The 21547-nt window shown below is 39.4% G+C and overlaps 1 protein-coding gene across 1 annotated transcript in view; it reads right to left on the reverse strand.

The window, feature by feature from the left end:
- exoc3l2b (exocyst complex component 3-like 2b) overlaps window positions 1-21547 on the reverse strand; it is a 60871-nt gene that overhangs the window by 36624 nt on the left and 2700 nt on the right. The window contains 2 exon segments of the mRNA XM_079824024.1: window positions 9526-9743; window positions 12597-13079. Of these exon segments, the coding sequence (XP_079680150.1) occupies window positions 9526-9743; window positions 12597-13057 (679 nt within the window). The 5' untranslated portion in view covers window positions 13058-13079.

Below are 21547 nucleotides of genomic sequence, written 5' to 3' on the forward strand. Positions count from 1 at the left end.
CTCAACACGCATCTATTGAGGTGAAGATATGTCACAAATCAGCTGTGCAAATAATTGGCCCTGCTGTTGAATTCCTGCTCAGAACATTGAACGGAGAGTAAGAGTTCCTTTGCGGTGCTGAGTGTCCCATATATTTCCTCTGACTTCCTGACCTCTTCTTAGAGGGAAGGATGTGGGGGCGTTCGGTTGGCGTCTGACTCATCTGTCCCTATCCCTATCGAGGATGGACTATCCAGTAATGCCATGATAGACCCCACACCCTTCTCAACCATCTCGCATAACAACAGCCCGAGTGTGCCAGTCCATCGGAAGGAGATCTAAATATAAAATACAATAAGGCTTATCGCTAATGCAGACAGGGGATAAGGTGGAAAAATGAATGTGCTGCCTGTTAAAAATTAGAGTCACTTCCTCTTCAGCTCATCCATGTGAAAAGTCCTCCACCCAAGGACAACATCTCCCTATATCATCTAAGTGACTCTGAGACGGGACTACTGACGTTCAACCCTAGGGGAAGTAAAAGTTGACCCTGTAAGCTTCTGTCTGAGAAGAAGGGTTGTGCAAAATTCAGAATTTAGAAACGGGCTCCCTAAAATTGGTCACATCTACAGGAGGTTGAATGGGAATTGAAATTACAGGAATTGAAAGGAATTGCAGGAACTGCACTTCAAAGAAATTCAGGTAATGGCGTTCCGGGTAATGAAGTGTTCTTCCACACCTGTGCATAAATCTGTTTGTAGGCCCATAAAACCTTCAAAAGTCAAGGCTTTTGCGTTGTGGTTGTGTTCATGTGTTATATAATACAGAACAATACTTACATACTGTTCGTTTGGGCAGAAATTAATGCTTTTATTCAGAAAGGGCATATTAAATTACTCAAAACTGACAGTATTTCTAGTTTTTCAACATTGGTAATAATGGTAATAAGAAATGAGCACCAAATCATCATATTAGAATGATTTCTGAAGACTGGAGTAATGTTGCTGAAAATCTATTTTACAATATTTTTGTTTTTACTGTATCAAATAAAAGCAGTCTTGGTGAGCATAAATTACCTTTCAAAAACAGTTTAAGGAATCTTATATATATATACGACAGAACTGTATGTATTTGTGTTGAATGATAGACTTAATTATTGAACAAGCAATGATCCAGATGTTGAAAGCCATGTAGTTTAAAAGGTTTTATCCCACAGTCATTAAAATGCGGACCGATGCCAGTAACTGAGCTGAGCTGTGCAGTGGACAACACTAGTTCTTTGTTTCCAGACAGTCTCATGCACTAAATTCATGGTGTGTGGAGCATACTTCACTTAAGCATGGACATGTCACCACCCTTCCTTAATGAAAACCACAGGGATCGAAGTGTTGCCTTTTAAGGGCACATATGGCACATATGCTACACATATACCCCCACCACGACTTCCAAGAGGAGGTAACGGTATTTGCTTTTGGCCAAGGATTTTAAAGGGTGGGGGCTGACAACCAGCTCAACTCAATAGATCTGACTAAGCAAGATATCCGCTAACATAGCACCAACACACCTGCACAACCAACACCTCTCAGCAGGACCAATCAGCCGTTACAAGGAAAAGATTAGCCTGAGTTCTTGGAATGTAATGGAATATGATCTGTTCTTTGTCGTGCCACAGGTTCAGGACCATTTTCCATTAACCCTCTGTGTTTCAGAGCTGGAGCACGAGAAAGCGATGAACTTGAGGAATAGCAGCCCACAGAAAACTCCCTTTCTCATTCATTCACTTCCCCCATTTAATGCTCAGCATGTGCAGAGTAGACATATTTTCCCCAGAAGTGAAATATTTAATAAGTGAAGGGGCGATTGTATTTCCTGCCTCTGCCTTAGCGGCGCAGATGGGTCGAGTAATACTTGGCGGTATCGTCCCCTGTGCCCGAGCCTGTCCAGAAGGAATTCCACATGCTAAAATCTTGTTTCAACGTCCAGGCCCAGTGAGATGAAGTGGCTATCAAAGTGACAACTGGCCTCGCCTGCCACTGGAGACCTTAGGTCAGGATTCGAAAACGATGACATGAGCCCTTCCCACTCCCTTCTTAATTTATTTGGACATGGCCAACGTCAACAGAACAAACCTAAATTGGACCATTTGGAAAACGGGGTACTCCACCTTACACTAAGTGGAACCCTGCCCTCACTTAATGCTTGTTGGTTTATTTGACATGCATGGACGAATCTTCCTGCCAAGTGTTGGACAATAGCTGGATAAGGTGGAAGTGTTGGCTATTCCCTTTTGCGAGTGACTCTGCCAGTTGGCATGCGGGAATATTTGCTATCATAAACAGGAGTGCATTGATTGCACATGCTCCACTCAGATACTGTTTCCATGGCGGCCATGACAGAATGGCTCTCAGCTGTAGTTATGGTTGGAGGTTGCGGGTTGTAGTTTGGTGAGGTCTGGAAATCATTCACTAGAATGAGGGGTAAACGCCCTTCTATATGGCTGCTTTATCGATTCAGTCAGATGTCATCTTACATTCTGCCAATCCCAAAGACAACTGAATGCATTCAGTCCTGATAGATACCACCCGAACGCAACAAAGCTCTCTGAACAATGAGGTACTTTGGTTGCAATATGCTTTGTGCATCAAGAACAATTTCTTCATATTGTTATGACAATACAAAATGGAAAAATTCAAAGAATGGTATTTTGTTAAAAGAAAGGACATTTTGGTTGAAATTTAGCATTGAAAATGAATTAAAATAGCATTTGGTATGTTCTTCATTTGCTCTAATGTCAACATGCACTCAACTCCACATTTGGAGCAAACATTCCAGATTTTCAATGTGGTTTCAGTTTTTTTTGGAGCCCACTGAGTCTGTATGTAAGAAAAATCTAATATATATTGCATTAAAGAAAAATAAAAGTATATTCTTGAATGAAAACATGTTTTCCTCACACTATAATAATAATAATAACACAAACCAGATCTTATAATACAGTATATAAAATAATCTTATATGCTTATAAATCTTACAAATATATATGCTACCATTCAAAGGTTTGGGGTCGGTAAGATTTTAAAAACATTTTTAAGGGTGTGTTCACACTTGTAGTTCGGTTTGCTTGGTTTGTTAACACATAACAAAACATGTAGTCCCGGTCCGCTTAGCATTTACATGCATTTTAACACAGAACCTAAAGATAACAAACCCAAAGGCATAGGGATACATACACAACCTGATTTTATTACGTATATTTCATGACGGAATTTACAGAACGTCCAAAACAATGCTGTGTGCTGGGCTAAATGCGCTCACTGTATTGTACATTTGATGGTATTTTGACCAGCTGAGAACTCGTGAAGAGCTTATTAAATGTGTAAAGGAGGCAAAACAGTGGCAGGAATCCCTCCGTCACACACACAAACGAAGATCTGCTGCGAGGAGACGTGGTTCTGATGCCTGTACCGAAATGTGATGGGCAACATCATGACTATGACATGAAAAAACAAGTAAGCTTGAGCTTTCTGTCCTTTTTGGTCTGTGTTGTGTTCATATTTCAGTTGAATATTTCATATTTCCAAACAAACATAGTTTGTTTGGAAGTGGACTGAGACCCATCTTTTCAGCGTCTCGGTTAGGCCTGTCGCAATAACCAATATATCGATATATCGCACAATATATGTACATGACCTCAGTAATTTTTTGTGATGCAATATATCGCCCATTAAGTTTACATGATAATGAATGTCACCAACATTTTACTCGATTGTGCTGTCATCTTGTATATTTTCCGTGACGGCGGCGAAAGTGGTTCTCGGGCAGTTCCTTCATACACAGAGCGGTTATCAACAGGTGAAAAAAAGGCACCATTTGAGGCGTTATAGTGTTTTCCTGACAGTTTGGAAGAATAAGCCCAAATGGACTCGATTTCAAAGCCGCAATCCTCTGTTCCGGTGCACATATAAATGTCAACGGTAGAATGATGAGTGTTAAAGCCGTTTCACAGAGAAAATGTTTATTTACTATTTATTCAAATTTAGTTTTTCTTATTTAGGATAATATATTTTTTACCCTTAATTTCCATGATCTAAAGAATTAAAAGGTTGTCATTTGAAAGTGTGTAGGTCTACTTGCATTATTATGCTGTTATATTAGGATTATATATTCAGTGGCATAAAATAGTCTTAAAATGACAATAATATTGTTTATCGTAATTATTTCTGGGACGATATATCGCGAAACAAAAAGTAGTTATCGTGACAGGCCTAGTCTCGGTCCGCTTCTTTGGTGCTCACAGCGTTCACACTTATTCAAATGAAACAAACTAACAGAGCAATCGCACCACAGTTCGTTTTAATAGGGTCCGAACCAAACATGCTAAGTGTGAAAATAGCCTGAAAAGAAGTCTCTTATGCTCACCAAGGCTGCATTTGTTGGACCACAAACACAGCAAAACAGTATTATTGTGCAAAAGCTGTTTTCTATTTTAAAATAGTTTTAAAAATCTTCTATTCCTGTGATGGCAAAGTTGAATTTTCAGCAGCCATTACTCCAGTTTCCAGTATTCAGTGCAGTTGTTCTGCTTAATATTTTTGTTGGGTTTTTTTCCAGCATACAAATGTTTTGCCAACTCATCAAGTGAAATCTGATCTGGTTGACAATTGACAGTTGACACTTGACACACTTAACATGAACAAGATTGACGTCCTGTTCTTTGCTAAATGTTCAGCAACCGATGCATGCATTACACATTATATGAAGCGTTACTTCCTGATTTAATGTTTCTTTTGCCCCGTATATCTTTGAATGCATCATTGTGAAGATGTTTGATAACACTCATAAAAAAGACTCTGTAAATGAAATAATGAAAGTCTTGATTTTCTTTCACTCAGGAATGTGCTGCCACTTGAAAACAGCTGCATGGATGGAGCAATGCTTTCTTTCGTCACAACACATTTACGCTCATACAGAAGAACTTTTCTGGAACACTTAAGAAAGGGTCACAAAAACAGATACTAAAGTAAAACATGGGTTTTTACACTGAAATCGTGCGCAACGCTTTAGAATACTGCTCCTTCATTAAAGTTGCATTCCGTAGTTTTTCCTCTTTGTCGCCATCTCTGTTCGAAATCTGCAATTGTAGTTATTCGCGGAATTATCAACTTTACGTGAATTGTGCCTCGGCATGGCACAGCGCGGAGGAATCCAATGTTTTGAGGAGAATGTGCGGCTGTCAGCCACCGCGCCGCTGTGGATACTGTCATTCAGAAACACAGAATCCACTTTTGTTCTGACCAACTAAGGGAAAAAGCATTGCAATGAATCGCAATGATTAAATCTAACGATCGCTTATCATATCACGACAAACCGTGCAAATTATACTTTGTTTTCAAATTAGTTAATGTTAGCAGCATCAGAATTGCGTGATTACATTTAATGTGTATTAGGGCTACCTGTAGTTCACTTTCCATTTCTGTAATTTCTAACCAACAAATTAATGTAGAGTAGAGGTATATTGCGCCCTCTCATAGCTAGCACAAAATAATTGATATTTACCATAATGCACATAGCAAAACGAGAAAGGCACAACAAATAAAACTCTGTACTGTAACTGTATGAATTAAGCAAACAAGTGAGCTTCTATTACATAATTGAACCATCTCTGCGTCCGTTTGAACCCATTCAAAACACGGAGTTCACGCCACCTTTCAAAAGCCCTTTTTATCCTTGTTTTCGCATGGGCAGTCTCTTTTTTTTCTGCAGCCACTCCGAAGTCTGAAGTCTTTTACATTTTACAACGGGGTGAATCTCCAGTTGTCACTGGTGATTGTCGTTTGAACCTTTCTGGATCTGCCATCAAATTGCTAAGTTTAATTATATCAAGTGCTGTGAGAAAAGGCTATAAATCTTCACCTCCAACATCCTCACACGCAATATAGCCTACTAGCCGGGACACCTTCTTTATGTGTACAGACGTGACGTAATGACGCAAAGATATGCTCAAATTTCCCGCGGAAATCCACCAGTACCACTGGAATTAAAAACATTATTACAAGCTTACCATTGTAAATCGAGCTAAGGTAAGCAGATAGTATCGAACACTAGCTGGTTATGTACTTACTAAAAAATATATTTTGGATCATTTTTAACCCAAAAAAGTTACGGTCTGCAGCTTTAGTGAATAACTACACAGGAACAAATGAGTAACTCGATATTAATATTCTAGTAACTACTACAAGAAACTCTGATTAACGAATGAGTAAGTAATAACGCTCAGTTGAATAAGGTTGTTTACTATTAGCTAATCAGTAACTACTATTTTTTCATAACTCCCAGAGGACTACTAAGAACTACTAAATACAGGTTCATAAATACATGAATAATACCTAATATAGAATTAATTCTAAAGTGAAGGTAATGATAACCCACTAGTAATGACTCAAGTGTTACTACATCCTTCAGAAGAAACTACTAATGATTTGGATCAGTATTATAAAGTGAAAAACATAATAACTCTGTAGTAATTACTGAAATCTTGAAGCTTTTGAGGTTTGTGTAAGGTTTTGGATAGTAACACTTACTAGTGGGTTATCATGATCTTCACTTTAGAATACTAATCCATTAAACTAGCAATTCCAGATTGTCCTAAAAAAAAAAAAAAACGACTCTATAGGTCGTTTTTAAAGCACCTTATTACCACCTTTATTTACATTTTTAAGTCATGCGCCCTCTAGCTAGCGTAAAAATAATACAGTGTCGTGTTACATCTGTTGTCATGAAATGACGTATGACTGTCGCTGCCAATCAAAATGTGAGTTCATTTAAATGCAATGTGTGGACTTTATTCACCATTTGTCATATTTCCAACTACACCCACCCTATCATTTCTTGTGCATATACACTTTATGAGCACATGCGTTCCCTGGGATCGAACCCACGACTGCATGATCACACGATTACATGATGTATTTTGCAATGCTCTATCAACTGAGCTACGCAAAATCCAAACTATGATGCAAATAAAAGGAAACCAAGCACTGAAATGAAAGTGTCCTGTTGTCGATAGGGGCGCAACTAAACGCTCCTATGGGTCGTATATTTTAGGGAAGTGACAAACTACCTATAGGCGTATTGGTTGGAGGACATTTTGAGTAATTCCTATAGAAGAATGTAGTAACACTTGAGTCACTACTACCCTAAAACCAGCCTGGTCTCATTGCGAAAATGTACCTCGGGCAACGTTTTTGCAAACCCCAAAATACGTACCAATATGTACATATCACTGCAGTTTCAAAGTGATATGTCCACTGGGTGCCGCCAAAAGCTTCGTTTTTTTCCCGGAACAGATGAGCGTCAATCTGACGTTTTGTGACATTGTTTTTTTAACGTACACCTACACTAAACCCTAAACCTAACCGATAGTGTTAAAAAAAGCAAATGTGACAAAAATACAATAGTAACCATGTCTTGTTAGCTTCTGTGAACTCATCTTTGAGCTCTTTTTGAGCTCTCATCTCATGACTTGTCTTTCACGGGATTCGTACCTGAGCTTTCATTATTACAAGTACAAATCTGTACCAGCTGAGCTACTGAGCAAACTTATTATATAAAAAAAGCCGAGCATATGGAGCAGATTAAGTGACGCAAACTCCAAAATGTATTCATTTACATGGGAAAAAAAAAGATAAAAAGTGCTTGCTGTTTTACTGCCTCTAGTGTTCATTTCACTTTGAAACTGCAGAGATATGTACATATTGGTACGTATTTTGGCGGTTTGCAAAAACGTTGCCAGAGGTACATTTTCACAATGAGACCAGGTTGCCTAAAACCTTACAAAAACCTCAAAAGTTTAAAACGACTTCAGTAATTACTATAGAGTTATGTTTTTCACTTTAGAATACTGACCCAAATCATTAGTAGTTCCTTCTGAAGGATGTCGTAACACAATCAGTAGTTGCTGATTAGCTAATAGTAAACTACCACATTCGACTAAACACTTACTTACTAATTTATGAGTTTCTAGTTAGTTAATAGTAGTTACTAGAGTGTTTATACTGCATTACTCACTTGTTCCTGTGTAGTTATTCATTAGTGATGGAACAGAATTCTAACCAAGTGTAACCAAATTGTGTATATTTAATATGACATCCAATCAATGTGTGAACAAACCAAATTACAGATGGATCGTAAAGTGTCTGGTGGTATTTTCAGCTGAGAGTTGCTAAACGAATAACTTGGAAACCCGCCTGACTGTTGTGGGAGGTCACCAGAAGGTTTCCTGTCAACATAATGTGGCTAAATACACAAATAAAAAGTGATTTTTTGCTGTGTCAGCTGGGACATGCAAAGCAGCAAGAATCACTAACCCTTTCCCCCTGCTGAAACAAAGCAAAGACATGACCAAACATGACATTGTGGGGCACATTCAGTTCCCCTTTACTCAGATTCCTCTTTTATCAAGTTCCATGCTGCATTTACGCAAGGGCAAGACTGATGGTTTCAGATTTGACAGCCCCCTAGCCCGTATGGTGAAAACACCAGATTTTACTAGGCCCTCATACTATAGTAGGAACGATTAGATCCCCCCAAAAAAAGCCTCAAAATCAGCTAAAATGCATGCCGCTCTGACAGTCATGATGCCCGATTATCAATCTTTCTGCAACATTTATTTTCCAACTCTAATCAAAAACATCTGAACCTGCTAATCAGAGTCTTTCTAAAAAATGACACACAGTTGAGTAAGAGCAGAGCAGAGCTGAAATTAAATTAAATTCTAGGTTGAGCACACAATGAACTCTGTTGACTGTTCAACAAATGCACCAGCAACCACTAACAATTGTAGATATGTTTGCTAAACAGTCCATTCCTGTGACGTTAGCACTTCGCATTGCTAGGTTGAAGGTATCCATTCTCATCCTTCTCTACCATTCTTTGTGCTTTTATTCTTTAACAAACAGAGCTTGCGAGTTGCTGCCAGTTTTGAAACTTATCTCTCATGGTCTTGCAGTAAAAAGCCTGAAACCTGAGCATGCAATCATGTGCAAATTCCAACGTAGCATGTCCCATGCTCATGCAGGTCAAGCTAAACAATCGAGCTCTGGAACAGTTGTGTGGTCAAAAGTTTGGGAACAAGCCAGAGAGATTAGTTGTACATTCATAGTTTAAATGGTGAATTAATTAGCAAATAATGCAATGTTTATGATGTTTGTCTGTAGACTTTCCAGAAGGGCAATAGAATTATGCTTCACGAGAATATTGACACAAACACAAAACAACTGTTATAAATAGCTAAACTGCCAATGTATGTATGTGAAACAAGAAACACAGAATACAATCGGTTATATAATGCATATTTGGTTAATGGAGCAATCAAAAACACACACATATTCACACAAAAAACTTGTGGTATTACTTAATGCTTGTTTCCAAAATGTTTGGCCAAACGTGTAAAGTTATTACACAATTTTTAATGAACAGGTAAAGGGTGTGTTTCTGAGGGGCTGCTGTACGAATGAACAGCTTCAGATTGACTAGTTGGCTGTTTACCTGAAAGCGGCTCCCTGGGTTTGACCTCGGGCACCTCCTCCACTGGCTCTTCCTCAGGCCCCTGTGATGAATGGTCCTGCATGGACTCCCTCTTCATCTTGCCCTTGCCCACCATCTTCAGGAAGGAGAGTCGACGACTGGTGGAGTCGGAATCAGCTTCTGAGCATAGGTCACCATTGGTCAAGCTCTCCTTGCGATCTTTACACCTCCCCGCCATTCTATAGGAAGAAGAAAGTTGATGAGGTTTATTGGTTACATTTAGATTTTGTAGACATTTTTATCCAAAGCCCTTTGCATTGAATTGCATTGCATTGTATTTCATGGGACTCAACCCCTTGACCGTGGTGTTGCTAGCATCATGCTCTACTACTGTTTGAGCTTCAGAAATGCTTTATTATTACACAAATATAATTGTTAACAAATGGGTTTCCCAAACACATCTACCTCCCTTTTGTAACAAATCATCAAATAAATATTTGGAATAGAAGTTATTAGTCCTGAACTGTTTATCACACTCCCATCTTAGTTTTGGAAATCGACATGGAGTGCAACAACGCCCACACACTTTTTCATCCATCTTGGTTCCAGAGGTATTTTTTTCCATTCATTCTTACTATAGGGATTTTCAAAAAGTCTTTGTTATCTATATCTATCTATCCACTAATGGGCTAATTGGTTTTCTTTGTAGAATCATGAGCAATAGTTTCTCACCAGGAATTCTACTCTTAAACAATCATTGAAAAAAAAGTTTAAATAATGCAGGCTAATGGCTTCAACAAAAGCATATACCACCAATGATTAACAAACGTGTAGCTCACAGTAGGGTAGGCCTGTCTTAAACAGTTTATAAGTTACTATTAAAAAACAATTCCCATATGGAATTCATGCCGGAACCCGACTGTTGCCCTCTAAAAATGCAACCGGAACCAAAAGGTTACTGCATGTGCATTCTTCTGCTGAAGATGGAACACTGTAATAAAATATACATATAGAGTTCTCTGCAGTATTTTATTCAATGGCAGAGCCTGAACTCTGGGATGTTAGTGAAACGGTAAATTAATGAAATGTTACCACATTATTACATTTTGTGTAATGTATAGCTTTGTTAAAGGCTCATGTCGTTCCAAACCCGTAAGACCTTCATTCATCTTTGAAACTCAAATTAACAAATTTAAAATTAAATTTGAGAGATTTCTGTCCCTCCACTGAGTCCACGCAACTACCACTTTGACGCTTCAAACAGTTGGTTCTTGCTGAACTCAAATGTCCTGTGTAACACGAGAATGAACCTCATTGGCTCTTGTTGAAGTTCAAACGTGCTGCGTAACAGGAGAATGAACCTCATTGGCTCTTGCGGAAGCTCAAACGTGCTGCGTAACATGAGAATTAACCTCATCGGCTCTTGCAGAAGCTCAAACGTGCTGCGTAACACGAGAATGAACCTCATTGGCTCTTGCAGAAGGTCAAACGTGCTGTGTAACACGAGAATGAACCTCATTGGCTCTTGCAGAAGCTCAAATGTGCTGAGTAACACGAGAATGAACCTCATTGGCTCTTGCAGAAGCTCAAACGCGCTGCGTAACACGAGAATGAACCTCATTGGCTCTTGCAGAAGGTCAAACGTGCTGTGTAACACGAGAATGAACCTCATTGGCTCTTGCTGAAGCTCAAACGTGCTGTGTAACACGAGAATGAACCTCAATGGTTCTTGCTGAAGCTCGAACGTGCTGCGTAACACGAGAATGAACCTCATTGGTTCTTGCTGAAGCTCAAACGTGCTGCGTAACACGAGAATGAACCTCATTGGTTCTTGCTGAAGCTCAAACGTGCTGCGTAACACGAGAATGAACCTCATTGGTTCTTGCTGAAGCTCAAACGTGCTGCGTAACAGGAGAATGAACCTCATTGGTTCTTGCAGAAGCTCAAACGAGCTGCGTAACACGAGAATGAACCTCATTGGTTCTTGCAGAAGCTCAAACGTGCTGCGTAACACGAGAATGAACCTCATTGGTTCTTGCTGAAGCTCAAACGTGCTGCGTAACACGAGAATGAACCTCATTGGTTCTTGCAGAAGCTCAAATGTGCTGCGTAACACGAGAATGAACCTCATTGGTTATTGCAGAAGCTCAAACGTGCTGTGTAACACGAGAATGAACCTCATTGGTTCTTGCTGAAGCTCGAACGTGCTGCGTAACACGAGAATGAACCTCATTGGTTCTTGCTGAAGCTCAAACGTGCTGCGTAACACGAGAATGAACCTCATTGGTTCTTGCTGAAGCTCAAACGTGCTGCGTAACACGAGAATGAACCTCATTGTTTCTTTCTGAAGCTCAAACGTGCTGCGTAACACGAGAATGAACCTCATTGGCTCTTGCAGAAGCTCAAACGTGCTGCGTAACACGAGAATGAACCTCATTGGTTCTTTCTGAAGCTCAAACGTGCTGCGTAACACGAGAATGAACCTCATTGGTTCTTGCGCGTCAAGCGAACATGCTTGACCTTCCGTTTACCTCAACTGATATGTGAGTTGATGAATGTTTATATGTGAATAAAAGCCCAAGTTAAATCTGTTCATCATATAAAGTGATAAAGTTTCTTCAGAAAACTTGAGCAACTAAACCGCTCAATTCATATGGATTCGTTTTACGATTTCTTTATGAACTTTTTGAGGTGCCCAAGTGGAAGTAGCGTAGCTGTCAATGGAGGGACAGAAATCTCTCAAATTTCATTAAAATATCTTTATTTGTGTTCCGAAGATGAAAGAAAGTCTCACGGGTTTGGAACGACATTGAGGGTGAGTAAATTTTTGACTAACTTTGTCTAACTCTTTAAGACCAATTATTAGTTTGCATTTATCCCACTTCTAAAAAGTTGTTAAAAAGTCTGTGTGATCAAACCTTTTGAATGGATTGTTGATTACTGAGAAAATTATTTTGCAATAATATTGCATTTCTATATTGATTCCTTATAAGTAATAAAAAAAAACATGAATCAATCTTTAAGGAAACATTAAGAGGAACTGGAACCAGAGCTGTTTAATTCTTTGCTATTCCCATTCCTACACATCATACCGTAGCAAGCTCCCTTCTGAACTCCGTCTGCCCTTCTTCTTCCTCTCCATGGGTGAGGCTGAACCTATAGAGCCCTGTGGGGAGGGGGTTTCCCTGTCTTTGCTCCTGGCAGACATGCGCAAGTTCTTTCTGAGTTTGCCCAGGGTCTTGAGCGGGGAGACCCCCTTCATGCGTTCCAGCGTGCCTTTGATGGAGCTTCCCTTCCCTGAGCCTCCACGCCGCACCTCATTAGCCTCATTTTCGTCTTCCTCATCCTCAAACGGGTTTCTGTCCCCCGGCACACGCCCATCCAGGAGTGAGCCTCCGTTGCTTCTGGGCCAGTCCTCATCTGAGCCAGGCTCCTCGAATGGATTGTGGTTAAGACTCATTTTTCTGAGAATGAACTCACTACGTGTAGTCTCCAAATCCACGCTAAATCTGCCTCCCTTCAGCCGAGACGGGAGGTTCTTAAGGACTGGCATGGTTGCGCTTGGAGGATATGTGCTGGAAGAGAGATAAAACCGTTAAATGCCTATCTATCACATTACCACTACCAGTATGATCTGTGTAAGCCATTACAGATGCACTCTGCCTCTACAAACAGGAAATTACTGCCACACAGTCCAGTACACTGGCTTTCATCCATGATGCTGCTATGAGCTTTCACTTTTTATGAAAACGTTCCTTGGTTCTTTGCACAATACAGCTGAAATTACAGAGTACAACGCGCTGCACATAGAAATAGAGAGACTGGATCTTTTGAAACTGTTGATTTCAATAGGTAGTGTCTAATCATGTGGACTTTAATTTATTTAAAAATACAGTAAAAATGCAATTCATCCATATAATGACTTGCTTATACCTCTTCTACGATAAGCATGTTGCTATTTTCTATATTTAAAATTTGACACTTTTTATGTTTTTTGGGGGAATAGACAGTCAAAAATGTCAGGGTGATACAACTGTACTGATATCACAATGAAGAAATTAAAATAATTAAATTCTTGAAAGGAAAATCTTAACTAGTCTTTTTATTATTTCCTTCAAACTATTTTTTTAAATAAACTATGTTACTAATTCATATTTAAAAACAACTTGTGGTACAACCAACATGAAGGAAAAAAACACACAACAGGAAAGGATGTCACAAAGAGGACCACTTTAAGGTGTAAAGTGTCCCAAATACACAAATATGATGAATTAATCATTTAAATTATTTGTTTAAAAAAATTAATAATAATTATATTTTTATATACATAAGTAAAAAGTCTTACACTCGCATCTATTCAAGTTGTAAAAAGTATTGGGACACCCCTTCAAATTATTGAATTCAGGTGTTCTAATCACTTCCATGGCCACAGGTGTATAAAATCAAGCACTTAAGCATGCAGACGCTTCTACAAACATTTGTGAAAGAATGGGTCGCTCTCAGGAGCTAAGTGAATTCAAGCGTGGTTTCGTGATAGGTCGCCACCTGTGCAATAAGTCCATTCGTGAAATTTCCTCACTACTAAATATTCCACGGTCAACTGTTAGTGGTATTATGACAGTGGAACCAAAAAGGGAACAACAGCAACTCAGCCACAAAGTGGTAGGCCACGTAAAATCACAGAGTGGGGTCAGCGCATGCTGAGGGTCACAGAAGTCACCAACTTTCTGCAGAGTCAATAGCTACAGACCTCCAAACTTTCTGTGGTCTTCAGATTAGCTCAAGAACAGTGTGTAGAGCTTCATGGAATGGGTTTCCATGGCCGAGCAGCTCATCTAAGCCTTACATCACCAAGTGCAATGCAAAGTGTCGGATGCAGTGGTGTAAAGCACACCGCCACTGGACTTTAGAGCAGTGGACACGTGTTCTCTGAAGTGATGAATCATGCTTCTCTGTCTGGCAATCTGATGGACGAGTCTGGGTTTGGCAGTTGCCAGGAGAACGGTACTTGCCTGACTGCATTGTGCTGAGTGTAAAGTTTGGTGGAGGGGGGAGTATGGTGTGGGGTTTTTTTTTCAGGGGTTGGGCTTGGCCCCTTAGTTCCAGTGAAAGGAACTCTCAAAGGATTAGTTCACTTTAAAATAAACTTTTGCTGATAATTTACTCACCCCCATGTCATCCAAGATGTCCATGTCTTTCTTTCTGCAGTCGAAAATACATTTTGGATGAAAACATTCCAGGATTTTTCTCCATATAATGGACTTCAATGGGCTCCAAACGGTTCAAGGTCCAAATGACAGTTTCAGTGCAGCTTCAAAGGGCTTTAAACGATACCAGACGATGAATAAGAGTCTTATCTAGCGAAACGATCAGTTTCTGCGAGAAACCGAGCAGTATTTATGCTATTATTTTACCTCTTAACAGACGACACAATCGTCTCTGAGCTCCGCCATAACTTCCGCTAAGTAAGGTCAAAATACGAGCGCGGTCATAGATTTATTGATCATAGATGCCTCATTCTACTGATCCGTGCAGGCGCTAATGAGGCATCTACGTATACATCTATGACCACGCTCGTTTTTTGACCTCACTTAGCAGAAATTATGGCGGAGCTCAGAGATGATCACGTTCGTCTGATAAGAGGTAAAATAATAGCATAAATACTGCTGGGTTTCTCGCAGAAACTAATCGTTTCGCTAGATAAGACCCTTATTCATCGTCTGGTATCGTTTGGTATTGTTTAAAGCCCTTTGAAGCTGCACTGAAACTGTCATTTGGACCTTGAACCGTTTGGAGCCCATTGAAGTCCATTATATGGAGAAAAATCCTGGAATATTTTCATCAAAAACCTTAATTTCTTTTCGACTGCAGAAAGAAAGACATGGGGGTGAGTAAATTATCAGCAAAAGTTTATTTAAAAGTGAACTAATCCTTTAATGCTTCACCATACCAAGACATTTTGGACAATTTCATATATATATATATATATATATATATATATATGAAATTGTCCAAAATGTCTTGGTATGGTGAAGCATTAAAGGATTAGTTCACTTTTAAATAAACTTTTGCTGATAATTTACTCACCCCCATGTCTTTCTTTCTGCAGTCGAAAAGAAATTAAGGTTTTTGATGAAAATATTCCAGGATTTTTCTCCATAATGATTCGTGATCATTATATTTATTCATTTTCTTCCGCACGTCATATATATATATATATATATATATATATATATATATATATATATATATATATATATATATATATATATATATATATATATATATATATATATATATATATATATATGACGTGCGGAAGAAAATGAATAAATATAATGATCACGAATTAAGAATTTGTTCCCACACTTTAATTCATGGTCACGTTTTATTAATTAGCTCCCTCATGATAATTACATTGTCGCCGTGTTGTACCAATTTTTTATTTTATTTAGTTAAAACATAGCCACGAAAAGATTTGTCCTTTTCTTTGTTGTTTTCTTTATTTGTCACTGACCCATGTACTGCCCCTTTTCATTTGACTAATGTTTTGCGCAGTTTTCAACATAAACTCAGCAATATCAGCAAAGCAAACAGCATTTACTGTAACAACACAGATAAGAGAAATCTGACAGTTTTATTTGAAAGATTACTTGCCATTTTATGATGGCAGGATCTGAATCACACCCTTTGGTTAATCTTGAAGACAATTATAATGAGGACTTTTGATGCTGGGCTTGCCTATATCACAAGAATAATAAATAAAAAAATCCTATACTGAAAGGGATCCAATAATGACACATACAGCCCAGAGAATGAGAATAAACTTCTGGTTATGGACAAGTAACCCAAAACACGTCTGAATATATACAAAATCTTCTGTAAATAAACAAAAGGAGGCTTCAACTTGATGAACCAAGTCTATTTCAAGAAAACATGTTTGCCTCTTTCAAAGGCTTCTTGGCTAGAATAGTCCACTTGGATATTTATGGCTGGTGACAAAAGGGGAAAGGAACAGCGCTGAATCACATCCGGTTTGCTAATTTGTGTGCTTGTTGCATGTGTGCGAGGTGGCCGATACTTCATGAATGATTAACTTTGGGTTAACAGTCATCTACCCGGCTTCCTCTTGATAAAACCTACATTCTGCCATTTTAACAATTGTAAACAAGAAAGAAAAAAATGATATTAAAACACGTTTCTGAGATCAAAGTCATATTCCATACAGTAGCTTGGAGACCAATTTCAGTGTTTAGAAGCCAACAAGCTTTAAATTCCTAGAGAGGGTCTATTGTTTGTGGCTTCCTACCTCTTTTAAATAATTATGTCTGCATGATTTTTCCATATGGGTCACCAACCATTCAGGGCTTATTATTTCATGATCATTTACATTGCAAGATGCGTGTAATACACTGAAAGTGTCAGACAAGGTATGTTTCAACGGTGTTTGTCCATATAGTAAAGTTCAGTGGGGATCCAAACCGATATTGGACACCATTGACTTTAATTGTATGTGAACAGAAAAACAAAGTCATACATGTTTGGAATGACATGAGGGCGAGTACATAATGACCGAAATTTCATTTTTAACTTGGCTGTCTCTTGGTTGTTGAATCACCAGTGAGTGAGATGTAATTATTAGACGAGAAGGACACTTACAGTACATAGCAAATGGAGTGAATGAGGAGGAGAAAGTAAGTTAGACAACTGCTTAACAACAGTGTTCATTTACGCTTGAACCGTAAGGGAATTAACAAGTTATATTAATGAGTTACTAAGAAACAATGCGACTGAAAAGTCTCACGCCTTCAGCAATTGACAACATTCCCACTGAAATTCCAGCTCTAATTATAAACCTTACAGTGGAGCCAATATGGAACGTCGGGTTAGATCATTGGGTAAGATATAAAAGCCATACTACCGCTTTCCCAGACCAACTCCTCTTCCTGTCTCATACAGGTAGGGGACAAAAGGGACAAGCCCCCCGCATTACAGCCAATGGCAGTGGCATTACGTAATACGTTTATTGGATAAATTCAAGGAGAAATCAGGCAGACGAGCTATATCACTGTATACACTCACCTAAAGGATTATTAGGAACACCATACTAATACTGTGTTTGACCCCCTTTCGCCTTCAAAACTGCCTTAATTCTAAGGTGCTGAAAGCATTCTTTAGAAATGTTGGCCCATATTGATAGGATAGCATCTTGCAGTTGATGGAGATTTGTGGGATGCACATCCAGGGCACGAAGCTCCCGTTCCACCACATCCCAAAGATGCTTTGATTGGTTGAGATCTGGTGACTGTGGGGGCCATTTTAGTACAGTGAACTCATTGTCATGTTCAAGAAACCAATTTGAGATGATTCGAGCTTTGTGACATGGTGCATTATCCTGCTGGAAGTAGCCATCAGAGGATGGGGACATGGTGGTCATAAAGGGATGGACATGGTCAGAAACAATGCTCAGGTAGGCCGTGGCATTTTAACGATGCCTAATTGGCTCTAAGGGGCCTAAAGTGTGCCAAGAAAACATCCCCCACACCATTACACCACCACCACCAGCCTTCACAGTGGCATGATGGATCCATGTTCTCATTCTGTTTACGGCAAATTCTGACTCTACCATCTGAATGTCTCAACAGAAATCGAGACTCATCAGACCAGGCAACATTTTTCCAGTCTTCAACTGTCCAATTTTGGTGAGCTCGTGCAAATTGTAGCCTCTTTTTCCTATTTGTAGTGAAGATGAGTGGTACCCGGTGGGGTCTTCTGCTGTTGTAGCCCATCCGTCTCAAGGTTGTGCGTGTTGTGGCTTCACAAAAGCTTTGCTGCATACCTCGGTTGTAACGAGTGGTTATTTCAGTCAAAGTTGCTCTTCTATCAGCTTGAATCAGTCGGCCCATTCTCCTCTGACCTCTAGCATCAACAAGGCATTTTCGCCCACAGGACTGCCGCATACTGGGTGTTTTTCCCTTTTCACACCATTCTTTGTAAACCCTAGAAATGGTTGTGCGTGAAAATCCCAGTAACTGAGCAGATTGTGAAATACTCAGACCGGCCCGTCTGGCACCAACAACCATGCCACGCTCAAAATTGCTTAAATCACCTTTCTTTCCCATTCTGACATTCAGTTTGGAGTTCAGGAGATTGTCTTGACCAGGACCACACCCCTAAATGCATTGAAGCAACTGCCATGTGATTGGTTGATTAGATAATTGCATTAATTAGAAATTGAACAGGCGTTCCTAATAATCCTTTAGGTGAGTGTATATCCTGTTAAATCTAGTTAATAACCAGCAGATTTGAGGTATTACGAGATGGCCTATTAACTTACAACCATATTTCATGAAGTGATACCACTCTACTACCAAATGTTTTACCTTAAAATGTACTGATAACAACCATAATAATAACCACATGATGAATCAGATGGTATATAGATGGTGAATAGGGTCATACACACAAAGTATTAAATATAAAATAATGCAATAAACATTAATTAAATAACAGAGAATGTAACATAAAACATCCTAATGCTCATTACTGATAACATAAAAAATATTTAAATAAAATAGTTGTCACACAGAGACTTCTGGGAATGTCCTTTCACTGTTTTTCACCATAAATTATACAGTAATTTTACTTGCTAAAACCATAAATTTGAAAGTATTTTACTGTAAAATTACATATAATGCGATGTTACAGCTATTCACTGTATATGGTTAGGTAACAGTTAGTCTCAGACGTCACACCCATGGACCGTTGGTTGAACATCTGATGCATACGGTACACAAAATGGGAAAAACTTGAAGTTTCGAAGTCGTTATTTAATTGGTTGAATTCTACGGGATTTCCGAGAGAAGTGTGTCGCATTCTTTAACGTTCCACCTGGAAACAAAGATGCCGTGAGGCCAAACGCCCTCATGGAAGAAGAAAGCCGTCGTTTTTACAACTGTGACAAAGAGTGCTTACCAGGTCAACTAAACGCTGGGTTTTTAAAAGTATGCAAAGTCCGTGGCTCCATTGTTGCAGTTAGGCCTGCACGATTGATCGGAATTAAACCACACGTGATTTGGCAATGCTTGTGTTTTTTATGCGCAGCTTGCCAGTGAAGCACAGTTCTGTGAACAGCAGTAAATTCTGCTCTATCTGAATATGTTGTGTGCCTTATTCTGTGTAAGAAGCCACATCATCTCACAGAAGGATGCTCACCTGGCGTTATGAAATGAGTTTGGAGTAAAAACATGTTACTAAATGTTGTCTTTTGTCGCACAAAGCCAAATTGGTTTAAGCATGATTTATTGTGATTAATCGTGCAGTCCTAGTTGCAGTAAATTTGCACAACGTTCTCGAAATAATAATTTATTAGATGCACGCTGGGGTATTATCGTAGGGACATTGGTTGTGTCTGAAATCGCCCCCTATTGCCTTAAATGGGGCACTATTTAAGGGGACAGCCATTTGTAGGGTTGTCTGAAACCATAGTGGACATTATCGAGTGCACTCATTAAATCCCATAATGCACCACAATAACAAGTGTACGTTTAACGGCTAGAGAATACCCATAATGCACTGCGACGGTCGCACGGCAAATTAATTCCCACATCTGACCTGAAGATGGCGTCCACAGCTGAATCATTCATCCATCCATTTTCCAAACCGCTGGTCCAATGTGGGTGTAGTATACCATCATACAGGCATAAATGCCTTTTTTTTATTGATTATTAAATTGTTTTAATTAAGGACAAAAGTTCAAGATAAATCTTTTAATTACTACAAGAGCTGCCAGTTTGCTAAGTTTTAAATGATTATTAAACAGATTATTTGATTATTATACAAAACGAGGTGTGTTCAGGCGCATTTTTGCCGCGTTGCTATTTTGAGGCAACTGAAAACAACTGAAAACGACCAACAAAGACCTAGTCTAAAGTCGATATTTACGCAGTATTTTTTGTGTTATTTACAAGGGTGCATTAGTAATATGCGCCTATAGGCGGCTGCACAACACGCTTAAGGCCTGTACACAGCGGGATGAATATCACGCGCACTTATAGCCATTTTCGAGATGTTTTTCGGTGCGTATTGAGTGTTCACACCCAAGCGATTTTCACTGACGATGCGCCAAGTGAATGTGCAAATTCAGTAGATGACGCTCCCGGTACACAAGGTGGTGCTGCGCCACTTTACACTTCTGACACTCACTTGTCACGCAGAAGAAGAAAAGAGACGGTAATTAATTGCTTGCAAAAACCATTCACACACTTTTTGCTAACTGCAGCATTAGCAGCTCATCTTCTTCTTTGTCTACTTACTACTTCTTCGTCGGATCAATGTGTGCTCGGCAAGACCATTTTTGTTCTTGAGCGCCACCAGGTCGTGTTTTACTGTAACTTCAGCAGCTCCAGGCACATGAACAAAAGCGCAGATCTCATTGGTCGGACAGTTTTTAACGCGCCGTGTCAAAATAAAAACCGAACCCAAGGCGTTTTTTTTTTATTACGCTTTTACGCCTGACGTTTTTGCGCGACGGTGTGCACACTCACATTAGGCGTTAAACGTTGGCGATAAACGCACGTGAAACCGCCCCGGTGTGAACAGGCCTATACACTCTGCTTATTACACACACAGGGACGCACAGCAGCTCACACACATTTTTAAATATTAAAAATAAAAGGAGAAGCATTCAGTCTTTCTGCTCGCAAATTCCGCCATGTAAATAACGAATACGCCATGGTGCAAGCGCAACTGGCTTTTAAAGGGAATGGGAGATGATTGGTTTATTGCACGTTACGCCCAAAACACACCCATGACTCATTAAGATAATAGGTACAACCTTTTGGAACATGTGCCTGGTTTGCCGATCGTTAAACTAGCAATAGTGGATCCGGACACGGTCTAAGGGCGTTTTCACACCTGAAAGTCCGCACCAAGGTCCGAACCGAAGTTCATGTTTTGATACTTTTTATATATTCGGTTAGTTTTGGTTTGGTTTCACATTGCAATTATGCGAGCGCACTAAAGAACTTTACATGACACACTT

Source organism: Gobio gobio, assembly GCF_949357685.1.
Source record: "Gobio gobio genome assembly, chromosome: 8".
Taxonomy (NCBI): Eukaryota; Metazoa; Chordata; class Actinopteri; order Cypriniformes; family Gobionidae; genus Gobio; species Gobio gobio.